This window comes from Maylandia zebra, linkage group LG6 (assembly GCF_041146795.1).
Source record: "Maylandia zebra isolate NMK-2024a linkage group LG6, Mzebra_GT3a, whole genome shotgun sequence".
Lineage (NCBI taxonomy): Eukaryota > Metazoa > Chordata > Actinopteri > Cichliformes > Cichlidae > Maylandia > Maylandia zebra.
This window is the reverse complement of record NC_135172.1, coordinates 14,673,666-14,688,038: the sequence shown is the minus strand read 5'-3', so window position 1 is coordinate 14,688,038 and position 14,373 is coordinate 14,673,666. Positions and strand designations below refer to the sequence as shown.

Sequence of the window (14,373 nt, the reverse complement as noted above, 5' to 3'; positions counted from 1 at the left end):
GGGAATGAGAGGAGAAAAAGAACAGGTGTGTGTGCTTTGATGGTTACTTTAACCATCACATTATGAGATTTCTGATTATTGAAGAAAGAAAAAAGCTCTAGGGCCCATCAGACACTTGTTCACATTGGTGTTTAACTCTATGATCCACGCATAGACAGTCTCGTTTGAGATGTGCCAAGACCAGTGGAAGGTTTACAAATGAAGCACCGGACACATTTTACAACAAAGTTATTTTACTGACACCATATAAAAATGTACACACAAAACAGGACTCAAATAAAGTGCATCATCCCGTTTGCTCCCCTTAAACTATGAGCATTACAGGCCCCGCTGGCTTTCAGACACATTAAAGTGACCCGAGGAGCCGTCACCCGTGAACAGGTGTTAAACTGCAACACGCTCCAAAGCGTAACATTTTAGAGTGAGAACGGGCTCGAAACTGAGCAGGCGCAGTCCAGCTGCAGCGGTTTCTACGACAGAACACAGCTGTTGTGCTTCTTCGGCGAGGGTCTCTTCCTAGCTCGGGGCCTAGGCACGGTGTCTCTGCGTGTCCACGCCGCGGGGCTCAGTCGTGGCGGCAGGTTCACCTGTTGCAGCAGCGAGCTGAACACCCCGACCGCGTTTCTGCCCGTGCTCGCGGACGCCTCCACGAAGTCTGCGCCCCACTCAGCCTCCACCGTGGCCATGGCGTCACAGGCAACCGGCGCTCGACCTTCGCTCTCGGTCAGATCCGCTTTGCTGCGGACCACGGTGATGGGCACGCTCCTGCCGCCGCCGCGCAGCTCCAGAATCTCGGCGCGCAGTCGACGCACCTCCTCGAAGGAGTCGGGCTCGTCTGCCGCGTACACCAGGGCGAAGGCGTCGCTGTGTCGGATGCAGAGCTCCCTCATAGCCGGGAACGAGTAGCTGCCGCTCGTGTCCAGTATCTCCAGCCGCATCTTCTCCTCAGAGCCCGCGGTGTCATACTCGAGCACGTGAAGCTCCTCGACAGTGCGCGTGTACTTGTGCTCGAATCCGTCGTGGAGGAATCGGTGGATGAGCGCGGTCTTGCCAACCCCCGCTGCTCCCAGGAATACAAGCCGGACCGTGTTGGGACGCCCTGACGGAGACATCCCGACGATCCCGGCGCACGTGCAGCTTTATGCAGCTCCATGCAGCCAGGCTATTTATAGGCTGCTCCACCGATACGACCCCACCCGGTCGTTCTCCGCTCAAAATCGCTCAAGTTCAGACTCTGAAAACCACGGAGCACACCCGATTTGGCAGCATGGAAACATAAATGATTTATGGATTTAATGTCTTTTCAGCGCTTATGTCAACATGTGTGAAAGAGTCGAACACGTGCGTTTGTTTGCAGCGTTTGTGAGTCATGGAACTCAATGCCAGTGTATTTCACAGGAACCCGGATATCATAAATCATTTCCACAGTTTACAACAGTGTGCATACAATAACAAGCTTCTGTCGAAGCTTTGTAGTTAATTTACAACCCATGGTTAGCCCTTTTACATCCCACCATTGCGTTTGCTTATTTACTGCAATGATCCTAATCCCCCCCCCCCCCCTTTTTTTTATTTTTTATTAATGGAACAATGGGGATGCTATACCTTTCTGAATCCTCATCGTAAAATTTAATTCTTGCAGCACTCTACTTCCCACCAGCAGAAATACAGCTCTGGCGGTGAGCAAGAACCCCCACCTGCTGATCAAACCCTGTGTTTGCAAAGGGTGGCCAATCAGAAGAAAGCTGGCTAAAAAAAACAGCTAGGAGGGAGCTGCAACTTGTTACTTGACAGAGGATGAATTAAGGGACTGCTACAAGGCCCAGTATAAAATAAATCATGATTCTGAACTGCGAAGAAGTTATTTTGATTTTCCTATCTAAAAGAAGCATGTAAGTCCCATTTCAGGTTCAGTGGTCAAACTTGAGACTTAACCACAGTGAGTCTGTCACCAGTAAATCTTCCCCTTCCCAACTAAATGTGTGCACCGTCTTCTGCTCTGTGATTACACCTTTGCTTTTGAATTATTGGCTCATTTCTCTCATTCCTTTGACTCAACATTTCCACCCACACCTGAATTTGTTATTGTGGTCACAACCTGAAGTCTGGTGGTAATAAAAAAAAAAAAAAAAACAGTCATACATGCTCGCAAACAAGGTCCTGTCACGTGCAGTTATGTTTACACCATGTGTGGAAGGTTTCTTTTTAATGACAGTCCTGCCACAAAGACCCATTGTTTGATGCAAATACACATGCTCTATAATCTGATGATTAAAGCGCACTACCTGTAATTAAAAGCGCTGCTGGCCTTCCAAAAGAAATTTGGAAAGCATCAGGCTGCCCAGTGGTAACTGGCTGTGCGGACCTACCAGCACCACCCTGAAGAAGCTGTCAGTGGTGTGATGATGCGAACACATTGACCGCACAGCAGGTGGCTGGCATGAGTAGAATTTATGTGATGCAAGTAATGGGGTTTAGAAAACTGTACTCGCTAAATTTTTCTTATGAAGCGTGTAATTACTGTCACGAAGTCATGGGCGTAACATTGCTGAACATTGCTGAACATTGGGGGGTCAAGATCTCTGTCTAAATAAATAAAAAAATCTGGGTAAATTCACAGATGATTAAACATGCAACTATTCTGCTGGTAATAACTGAAATGAGTAAAGAAAATCAACAGCCTATTTATGCAAGATAATTCATAATTTTATTGGGGGGTCATAACCCCCCTAACTCCCCCTGGAAATTACGCCCCTGCACGAAGTACAGAACTAAATTCTCTGTGTCTCGCTGACCAACTCTGTCTGGCGGGACGTGGCTATCACTTGGTAAATAGGTACTGTGATAGCTTGTCATTGTGCGCGTGTATTTGGGTGAGTGCATTTGCGTCTCTTATCTGTACCCTTGAAGAAGTGTATGCAGTAATATAAAGGAGCAAATAAGATGGGAACAAACTGTAAAAACAGAACAAGCCAACCTTGAAACTGACCTGAGGCCTGCTGGAACTCTCGTATAAGTGGTTGCAGCTTTAAGGGGGGGTTCTAAGTGCTTTGGGTCATTCCAGAATCTGGGTAAATCCATATGGTAGCTGCGAGGTGTGAAACACAAATTACCGGTAATACAACAATTTAGAACAACAAAAAAAAGTAGTGTGAAATTTCTTTTACACACTTGGCTTTTGTGCATTAAAACATTTTCAGATTGAAATCAGCAATGGCTTCACTGAAACATATTCCAGAAAGCTGGAAACACTTATTACCCTTCTGTCTATCCATTTTCTTCTGCTTATTTAAGTCAGGGCTGTGGGAAGGAGCTGGAGCCTATCCCAGCTGCCGTGGGCTGAGACACTGGGTAGACTCTGAACAGGTCACCAGTCTGTCATAGGGCTAAGACATAGAAACACACAACCATTCACACCTATGGGAAATTTTAAATCACCAATTAACATAATTCCTCACAGAAAGGCTGCAGCCAGGTGATGGATATGAACCCAGGACCTTTGGATTGTGAGACAATGCACCAGAATACTGCTCCACATACTCACCTAAAATATAAATATAAATGTTGCCAGGGCAATATTTGCCTTAAAGCACAGTTATAATAATCATTTATCTTAATTAATAATATTAATTATAATAATATTTATCTTAATTAATAATATTAATTAAGGATATAGTTTAAGCTAGGAATAACAGAAGTGCCCATATACTTTGGTGATAAAGTGAAAATCAGGTTTAAAGCATTTTTAAATGATGTACACTAGATGGCAGCAGTAGACACATTAAAAAAGCATTGAGACAGTTGGAGTTGCAATTAAAAACTGGGAAGTTGCTGCTGTTGCAAGTATGTGATCTGTGCAGAAGTAACAGCAAAGAGTCATCGATATGTTACACAGGAATCATGGGTATAAATAATGAAATCGGCTTCATATCTTACAGTAGCTTACCCTTAAACAAAGTCTGTCCTGTCTCAGTCAGAGAGGCACATTAAAAGAAAACGTTTTCATGCAGTTTAGATGATTCTGAAGTGTGTCAACTGTGGGCTTCTTCAAAACACTAGCATCTGCTGCAGTTCTCTGATATATGTGTACATGTTTAGACATCCTTGTGAGGACAGAAAATTGCAATGCTACTGTACATGTGGGGACCAACAGTCACCTCTCCCCACGAGTTTGAAGGCATGTTTGAGGCTCAAACTGTGGTTTTAGTGTCAGGGTTACAATTAGGTTATAGTTAGATTTAGGCTAAGGGTTAGGGTTAGGCATTCATTTTTGATGGTTAGGGTAAGAGGCTGGGGAAGGCATTATGTCACTTAGATGTCCTCATTAAGACATGAACATGAGTGAGTGTGTATTTTATTATGGTTATGGTTTTTTACTTCAAGAATCATAAAAGATTTAACGTCCTTTTATGAGTTTGCATAAAGGGACACTGCTGCTAGACATAGTGTATGAGAACACTGTCATTGTGAGTGTGGTACATTCTAGCATTAGCATGTTACTCAAGAGTTCTCCCACTGGTATGACTATAGACACATTACATAATTTATCCTAAAAAAAGAATATATATATATAAAAATAAAATAAAAAAACAACTGTTCTTACAGTTTTCTCAGGATGGTAAAACGCTGTCCCATTTCACTTTGAGGAGTTTCTTTATCACGTTTATTGCCCAGGAGAAAGAAAACCTCATTCCTGCTTTGTCTTCACTTCTGTTCATTGCTCTGTTCCTCCGCTCCAGTGCCATGTGAGCTTTTTTCTGGCAGGAGGATTTGGCTCAAACCCGACATGTGCTTTCTCTTAAAGACTTTATGCACACAGACTGAAAAAGGCATGGGAGGTTATCATATTACCTTGAGCACAGTGGACGCTCCAATCCATTTAATAAGCACTCAGGCTTTTAATTTCCACAGTCCTCATGTGAGTGTGTCAGAAACTGTGTTTGTAGTTACACAGGGCGGTTCTGTTTTGGTTATTACAAGGTTTGCTGGGATTATTCAGCAATGTGTGTTCCATCTTTCAACAGTCATCTTCCTAAAGCCTCGCTCCTGCATTACTTGTTGCCATGGCAACACGCAGAGACCCTGCAGTGAAAGATGAAGGATGATCGTTCGTCTGCTTTTGCGTGTATTCAAACACGTAAGTTTTGCACCCATTATAGCGTTCAAGAGTTGAGATTTGGTCTGCAGAAGAGAGAAAGTGGAGTAGGTTACCTCGTTCTTGAGCTCGGCTGGCTTTCTCCTCTACCGTTTTGGCTCAGTGCACTCTCAGGGGGACGTGATGCAGGCTCTGTCTTCCTTCTCCCACACACAACAGCATTTGCTAAATAGCCTCATCAGAACAAGATGGTTGGAGGAAAAAATCTATGAAAAGAATAATAATGTAGGTCCACCTTCTTTTCTGTTTAGGTGTAACATGAAGAAACATGTGACCCAAATGCTGAGCTCAGTTGTTGCACAGACAGATCAGCTGAGCCCTGTTATTGATCCATATGCACAATTTAATAACAATAAAAACAGCATTATTAAGTACTATCAGGTTTATCTTTTTCACTATGTGCATTTTGTTCAAGCTGTCATCTCTCGACTCGAGCTGTTCAGTTTTAAAGTTACATCTATCAAGCGGATTCCTGTAAAGGGGCAGGATGACTTCTTGCTCCCAGAGTAGCTATCTTACCTAATCATGTGATCTGCAATATTGCTCTCACTTCCTTTTTCGGACTTGTTTTTATGGGATCAATTCAGTTATATTACGGGCAAGATTAGACCAGAGGCAGGGAACTTGTGAGGCTGTACTTTGAGCATGCTCAAAATGAAATTGTAAGCACACTACCATTTTGCAGCAGCAGAGCCAAGGGCTGGCTATATACACCTTATAAAATGTCTTGTCACTGCACACAATCATCATGATTGGAATATGACTGAAATGATCCTATAAAAACCAGAACAAGGAAGTGAGTGATTAGGCAAGACAGCTGCTCTGGCAGCAAGAAATCGCAGGTGCAAGCTTAACACTGAATAACTTACAAGTTATTGTAAGCACATTGTAAGAACTTTGGATTGAAAGGTCGTCAGGCAGTGAGGAAGCATGTGGTTTCACACATCACATCCAGTTTAAATAACTCTGAAAAGTGATTTGTGCCCAAGGCTTCATAAGGAGATATCACTAACCCTTTCATCAAGGTTCACCACTTATAACTTTTATACTGTCCCTGTTTCTACAGTTATTGTTCCCATCAATCCTCTTCCGCTTATCCTTATCAGGGTCACATACAACCAACAATTTAAACTGCCATTAAAGAATTTAGTGTTGCATTGAAAAAGTTATTATAGGAGTTCTCATGGTGTAGTCCTGCCCAAACAAGCAAGGAATAAAGATATTTTGGCCTACATCAGTTTGCCCCACATAAAATAAATGAATGTCATATCAGTTTCTGTAACACTCTAATTGGCTGTAGATGGAAGCAGATGAACATGTAGATGGAAGTTAGTGTGAATCTTTAGAAATAATCCCTCAAACCCACAAATGCCCTCTCTTTGTGGAGCTAACCCTTTCAAGTAAAATCAACCAAGAGAAAAACAAGACGATCCACTGTTGAGAAGGTAAACTTTATTGGACTTTTCACTTGATTGAAATGTACGAGCATGAAAGGGAAAAGACAGAGTACTCTATGAAGGGCACAGCCAGAGAGATGACTCCACCATTGTGTTTACACACCAGCAGCAGCAGCACACAATCCAAGGCGGGCACTTCATCACCACAAACATGTGCTTTTAACGTAGTTCAAAAAGGACGCTGTAATATTGTGCTCATTTTTGGGCGCTGTGTTAGAACAGCTGGAATTAATGCATTTTTATTTATATGCATTTGTGTGCGTTTGAGTGCGTTGTGTGTCATTATTGTGCTAAGGCGACTCCTTCACTCGGTGAGTGAGTTTCGAAGCTCCTTTCAAACTGTTTTGATTTTATTCACCAAGAGTGTACAGGCAAAAAAAGACACATCTGCCAGCCCCTGGCTCTGTGTTTCCCATGGTTGCTATGGTTTCAATAATTGAGTGACAAAAAAAGAGCAGTATTTACAGCAGACGCGTGTAAATCAGTAACATTCCTTCATCTGATGAGCATTATGCGTTACACTTTGAACGAGAATAGGAGATGTAAGCAGCGTATAGAGGCAGCAGGACAATTAGCAGGAGAAGGTTAGATACTGCGAGTTATGGGTTATAGTATTCAACACGTTCATTTACACCAGTAGTTACCACAGATAGGCACAACTTATAACAATAACTGTCCTGACGGTTATTAGGTACGGCATGTGTAAAGTTTAACTGGGAGTGAAACAAATACTGTGCAATCACACTACAATGCATTCAGTTAACAGCAAGTCGTTGTAAATCCAAGCCTCCAGTACAAAGACCAGTAAGATGAGATCATTACTGAGAAATTTTTAAAAAACAACAAAAACAAAACACCTTTAGCACTTTGGTTCCTCTCGTCAGCGTCATTTTTCCGCCACCCATCCAAACAAATTCAGAACTGCGCACACGCACACAGGCACGCACACATATGCAAAAGAAAGAAAGAACTGCTACCTACACTAACTACCTCTAGTTTGAAGCATAGTGGAGAAGTCCAGCTATGCTTTCTCAATATTCCCAGAGGGTGGCGCTCTCCAGGGAGTCTGCACTCGCCTTGAGCCCTCCAGCGTGATCCCCTTTGAGATACTTCCCCCTCAGAGTACGAATGGCCATCTTGTTGAGGTCACAGAACTCGAGCAGGAACTGGACAGGCGATGAGTCGCCGCACACAATGGCTGTGCCATCTCCAAAACACCAGTACTTCCCCTGGGAGTCTGGACAAACAACACACTTAATGAGGCTCCGCAGACACACAGTACACATATATAAGTATATCAATTTTATCAATTTAGTTTAGGAATTCAAGGAAAAGATATGTGACATAATTTTATTTAAATGTTTAAAATACTTTGGGATCAGAATTTGCTGGCCAACAATACAATACAAGATGAAAAATAATGCATCATACTGGCTCCCTGTCAAGCCTGAGTATGATGGTTCAAATGGGAGATGGCCCCGGGTGAGTGATCCATACAGCTATAATGGCTTTCCCATTAGATGCTTAAATATTGACTTTCCCTTAAGCAGGGTGGGGTTGAAGAGGGTTGGGTTGTGGAGAACACTATTTTAAACACCATGGCAAACATCACCACATTCATTAGAAAATCAAATCAAAGCCACGAGACAAGAAAATAGAAGCATTGTTTATTGAACGATCTGAATCTGATACAGGCTCTTTTGCTACAGAGGTTTCAGTCAGCTTCTTTGTCTCATTCTAGCACAACTGCTGTGTTGTGTAGGTAGCTTCAGTTATATTAAGTATATCTATGACAAAACACTAAATATAACTGCACATTTCTTGTTATCCACATTAGACCCGGCTCCCTGGAAAGTATTCAAATGCATTAACTAGTCTCACATAAGTCACGTTCTGTGACTTCTAGTAAGAAAAAAACAGTATGACCTGCCAAAACAACACATTGCATCTAAGTGACACACAATTTTATTGTTCTATTCAAACAGTTACCCACCTTTGAAGGAGTAAGCACCATTGTGGAACTCCAGCTGAAAAACATCGTAGGATGCTCGGTTGGAGTCTAGGGTTGCCGTTCCAGCTTTTCGAGCCCCGATGAACCCGTGCTCCCCGCGGAGGACGATGATTGGACGGTTGATGAGCTTCATCAGGAACTGTTCGGCCTCCCCTGAAGTGAAAAAAGATTAAGGTTGGACCAAACTACTCTGTGGCTTGTTTCATAAAAGCACCTTACGCGGGTATATGGGGGCATTAGAGGACGTGGCATAGGTAACTCGAACATCTGCGCAGGCACCATCAATGCTGAACCATAACATCTTTTTTTCACACATATCACATTTAATATGTTGATATGTGCATCAAAGCTTTTTTTTGGTGAAAACGTTGTATTTGGGAATGTAAGGAGCATGGCTGACCTGCGCTGTCAATGGTAGCAGCCAGCTGCCCGTTCTTCTTAGCAGTCACATACTTGCCATTGGCTGCACGGATACACACACGGCCGTCACGCCACTCCAATTCAAAGTAACTGTTGGCAGACCTGAAACACACCCACACAATAAACAAGCCAGTTATTCCACTGAATGTTGGTTATGCATGAAATAAAATGGGTGTTAACCAACATTCAACATTATATGGTGTGTGCGTATGTGTGTTGTTACTTGGTGGAGGCAGTGCACTGCAGTCCTCCGGTAGCTGTGAGTGTCCAGTATTTTCCAGCAGCGGTCCTGAAAGCACACTTCCTGTCCTCACGGCTCATCTCCAGCTGAAAGACTTCCTGGTCCCCTTCCTCATCCTGATTGGCTGACAAATCCATGCCTAGAAAAGTGGGGCAGACTGCTGTCAGCTTTCCTTCTTGTCTCTGGATGTCTGAAACTTTCAAACCCTTAAATTTATGAACTTTCTCCCGAGAGACTCTTAAAGCCAGAGGATGTCTCAAACTCACAAAGATCTGGGCCTTACTGCACCCATTCAGTGGATTCACCAGTCCTGAATGGGACTAGATAAAAGAAGAAGAAGTAGATGTGGTCATGTGAGCAGAGTAACGATAAAGTAGAAAGTTTTTCCTCATCATTAAATGTTTCATTGATCAGTTAGAATTCTAATGTGTCGAGAACATCTCTGCTTATGATCCATTTGTCAGCCTGCTGACTCAAAACACGTACACTCCAACTATATGCTAAAGATTTGAAACTCAAAAGCAAACCATTCAAATCAAGTGCTGTGTAAAAACAAATGTGTGTGTTACATAGCCATATGTTAACACGCCTTGATCCAGAGCTGATCCAGTCAGCTGTTCCATGCAGAATTGTCTGCTGCTGATCAGGGGGATGACCACTGAGTTGGAGCCATGTTTGAGGTCAAATGACAAGTGCCCCTTAAATGTTCCCCACTTTAAGCTGTAATTCGTTTCACTTCATCTGCAAGGGGAAATAGCTACTTGAGTTCACCCCCAATCTGCTGTTTTTTTCTCCCTTTTTCTTTGTTTTTTACTGGACAACTATATTAAAGTGAATTAATTGTTTTTAAAAAGGCAGCCATCTGCAAATATAGGCTCTGAGACTAAAACCAAAACAATGAGCTAAATTGTAGAGCTGAAAAATAATTGTGAGTTCATCAAAACAAGAAAGAGTTCACCCATAAATCAAATCATGAATTAAATACATGTGCTGTAATGATATTTGTCTAAGCTTTTTTGGTGTGAGTTGCCAGTTTTGCAGATATAAGCGGTTTTCCTACAATATAATGGAACTAAATGGCACATAAAATTGCATTTTAAAAATTCAACTGCAATGTATTTTACATAAATCATGACATGGTTGCTCAGAACAAATCCACCAACCTTGTAATGAACAATTACATGAAGGGACTGGTATTCCACCATATCCCTCCATAGAGGGAATCGTGTTCTTACATATGAGGAGATGTTAGTGAGACCGTGATCAGATTTAATGTATTTGGATATTAAGTTTAAACCAAGCATGAAAATGGAGAAGAGATGTGATTCAAGTAACAGTTTACAGAGAAGATAAATTACAGAGAAACAGCAGTTCTCTAGGCAAAAATGCCTTGTTGATGTCAGAGTTCAGAGAAGAATGGTCAGACTGCTTCAAGCTGATAGGACAGCAACAGGAAGGCAACCTCTGGACTGTACAGCATAGAAGATCTCACTGAGTGCCAGTCTTGTCAGCTAAGAACAGGAAACTGAGGCTACAATTTACAGAAGCTTACCAAACCTGGACAACAAAAGACTGGAAAAAGCTTTTCTTACTCTGTTGAGTTTCAATTTCTGCTGCAACATTTGGATAATTGGTTCAGGATTTGATATAAACAACATGAAAACATGGATCTATTTTACTGTATATTACTGGCTCAGGCTGGTGGTGTAATGGTGTGGTGGATATTTTCTTGTCATACTTTGGGCCCCTCAGTACCAACTGACCATTGTTTGAACACCATAGCCTACCTGAGTATTGTCGCTGACCATGTCCATCCCTTTGTGGCCGCAGCATACCACACCACGTCACAAAGCTTAAATCATCTTAAACCGGTACATGGAAACAAATTCACTGTACTCAAATAGCCTCCACAGTCATCCAGTAGAGCACCTTTGGGATGTGGTGAAATGGCAGAGCCCCATCATCTCTGCAACCCACATTGAGACAACATATTTTGAATACCAGAAGAAGAAACGTGTTAATATGTTTGAATATGAATTTAGCGCGAGTTTAACACATCTATTGATAGGGAAAATGGTTCCAGACAAAGAGCAAAAAGATTTGACCAGTAGATTTCTTACAAAGACACGAAACTGGACTCAGCCTCGCATTACATAAAACCAGTCCACCTTGGAAGAGTTGAGAGAGTAAAAATGTCTCTGTCCTCATTACTGACACCCAAGCTGCCAGTTAACAAAATGCTTGTGCAATGCCCATATTGAGCCCACTGAACCATTAGTGGTTTGTACAAATGCAGCAGCACTGTTATTTCTTTAACAAAGAAAGGAAATTGTGATGAATTATAAGTCCAAGTCCCCTGGTCCTGCTTTCCATCAGCCTTTCAATTATGGTCACAATTTAGGTCACAAGTCACTGCCTTACATACACTGACCTCATTCAAGCAAACCATCCTCTATTTCCCTTGGTATGCTCTCTGTCTGTCTCACACTCACTCACACACTGATAAATCCCCGCTAATGTTGTGCACAGAATCAATTAGAGACCGGGAGGCAACGAGACAATGAGGTTGCATGTGGGATAAAGACCTGTGTAAGGCACACCTCGCTCTTTGTGGCCCGCGTTCTCTGCCTCTCCACCATTTTCCCATTGTCTCCAAAGCAAATCTGCCCTCGTTTTCTGTCTGTTCTGAGATAAAGAACGATGCACAGCTGCAGACTGAAGCTGACCCGGGGCCAGCAACCACAGAGCAGGGGTAGAATTACTGCAGGAAAAATGTTAAACTGGCAGGGACTGCCCCCCGCCCCCCAACAACTACAAAAAAAAAGCGGAGGGGAGGGGGGCGATAATGAAAAACACATGGTGTGGGAGGAAAATGAGCTAACGGGGGTCTCTAATTCTGCTCTACTTTTTCATGCAGACACGCAACAGCTGCCTCCTGCTGTGTCCAGCTATGCGGTGACCTCACGGTGAAACTGCATTTCTTTTACTTGGTGTCTCTTGGGTCAGTGCAGCTGTACAGCCTCACCTTGCCTTGTGGAGACGTTTCTCTCGTTGCCTGCAGTCAGCACGACCTGCGCGTGGCTGCGCTCCAGGCCGAACTGTTCATCCTTTCCCACCCGGGTGCTCCTCCCAGACTTCATAGTGCCGGTGGGGCCTACGGGGGCCAGGTAGCGACCGTTACAGTCGCGGAATGCCACTTTCCCGGAGTGGAACTCGAGCATGTAGCCGGTATCCTTGTCCGTTGCGGTGGACAGGTTGCCGTCGTTGCGCAAAAACCGGTTGTCAGAAGTCTCGAGGTGGTAGCGCTGATCGCGGTACACCAGGGTCACAAGCGAGTCGACCCCCCAGGGGACATCCCGATCTATTGACACCTCCTGCCGGGCGCTCAGGTGGGCGAAGCGCTTGCGGGCGAAGCTGTAGAGGTTGACCTGCGGGTGCACGGCCAGGTGCATGCTCCATCTCTCCGCCGGCGAGGCGGTCTGCGCAAAGCAGGTGATCCGGTCCTCGCTGCCGCCGAGGAAGCGGCCGTAGGGCTCGGACTGCAACGACCACCGCCCGTCCTCGTGCACCGTTATGACGAAGCGGCAGTCCCGCTCGCGCGTCTCGCTGTCCGCGGTAACGTTGCCGTCTTTGTCCGTGGCGAGGTAGCGGCCCAGGTGGGACAGGAGGAACACGGCGCTGTCGTCTTCCCCTGTCTGCTCCAGGGTCCACGTCTGCTTCTTCTTCAGGCTGCTGGCCGAGGCGTTGATTTTGAAGCCGAATGTTTCCGCAGTCAGATACTTGCCCTCGCTGTTGATGAGGCCCAGAGGGATCTGCAGCAGGTCCCCGTCGGCGCCGTTTGAGGACATGATTGCAGCTTGACAAGAGGAGCAAAGAAAGGAGATGCTGGTCTTATAGAGAGGGATAGACAGACGGACAGAGGGAGGGAGAAAGACTGTGGGGGTGTTTGAAGGAGAGAGAGAGCTGCTGCTGATGGTGCTGATGGTGATCAGTGTCCCCTAACTGGGTAAAAATCCGGACTGGCTCGCTGGAGCTGCAGGAGTTGCAAGCTTGTGAGTTGTTTTTTTTTCCAAGGCAGTACACGCCCCAGATACAGGCAGAGGAGCTGGAGGGAGATGACTGCAATTTTGACAAACCACTCCACCCCTGCACTGATCTTCACATAGCCCCACACATATAACCAGTATCATCCACACCATCAGCACTAACTTTTCCATTGCTCCTGGAGAACTCTGTGGATTCACCACCTAACAGATTTGGTATGTTTGTGCTGGAAAGAGGCAGAAAAAGGCCATTTTCTGACAATGTCAGCATACAGAAGGCCATGTGCTGGGATCTCTTATGAGTCAAATGTCCCCTCTGAATCTGATGTGGGGTAGTTTGTAGTTTAATGTTCTCTTCCCCCTGTAGTTTTCACAAAATCTGTGCTGAAAAAAAATTACCAAACAAAAGCTACTGAGTGTGGAACAATGCAAACATTGTGTTTTCACACATGAACATCGGAGAGATCAGAGACAAAAGTGCGAATTTACTCAGTTGTTTCCCTTCATTGAAATTCCACCCATTTTCCATCCTGTAGTCTGATCAGCCCTTCCGTCCTTCTCCCCCGTGCTTTGTCATAACTCCTGTCTACACATCCACCTATACTCTGAGAGAGAAAGAGAGAGAGAACGGCGGGTGCTTATCCTTTCCTCACGCCCACAACCCCAGGAGAGCTTTCTGAGGTATAAAAAGCTCCATGAGAAGCTAAATGAAGCTTTTCTCTTTTCTTCTTCTTTTCTTTTCCAGTAGTTGAACATATAATTGATTATGGTAATGGTGTTTTGATTTTGTACCGCAAAGTTATCTTCCTCATAGCTATAAGCCAGTGAAGTTTTCTCACAGCAGCTTTGCCTGTGTAGAGCTAAAAACCTTAATTCCTAATGTAATTCGAGGATGTAGTTGAAAGACGGGATAGTTCATGAACAGTTCACTTTGTATGCATACATTTTCAGTTACTTGGTTTTAATTTAGGGAGATTAGTGGCTTGCAAATTTGCTGCATGAAAAATTGGTGTGCTGCTGAGTCAGTAACCTGATAAAAATCAGGA

General features: G+C 44.0%; 2 protein-coding genes across 2 annotated transcripts; both read right to left on the bottom strand.

Annotated features, from left to right (window-relative positions):
• Positions 1 to 224: 224 nt before the first annotated feature.
• rasd3 (RASD family member 3) lies at positions 225 to 1,152 on the bottom strand. Its single transcript, XM_004569014.4, has one exon. The coding sequence runs from the start codon at positions 1,110 to 1,112 to the stop codon at positions 471 to 473; it is 642 nt and encodes a 213-aa protein (XP_004569071.3). The 5' UTR covers positions 1,113 to 1,152; the 3' UTR covers positions 225 to 470.
• A 5,435-nt stretch (positions 1,153 to 6,587) lies between these two features.
• On the bottom strand, positions 6,588 to 13,359 carry LOC101468276 (fascin). The gene is made up of 5 exons (XM_004569015.6): positions 12,310 to 13,359; positions 9,267 to 9,423; positions 9,024 to 9,145; positions 8,606 to 8,776; positions 6,588 to 7,849 (listed from the first exon to the last, which is right to left on the bottom strand). Exons 1-5 carry the CDS (start codon positions 13,130 to 13,132, stop codon positions 7,644 to 7,646), a joined length of 1,479 nt encoding a protein of 492 aa, XP_004569072.1. The 5' UTR covers positions 13,133 to 13,359; the 3' UTR covers positions 6,588 to 7,643.
• Between the last annotated feature and the right edge of the window lie 1,014 nt (positions 13,360 to 14,373).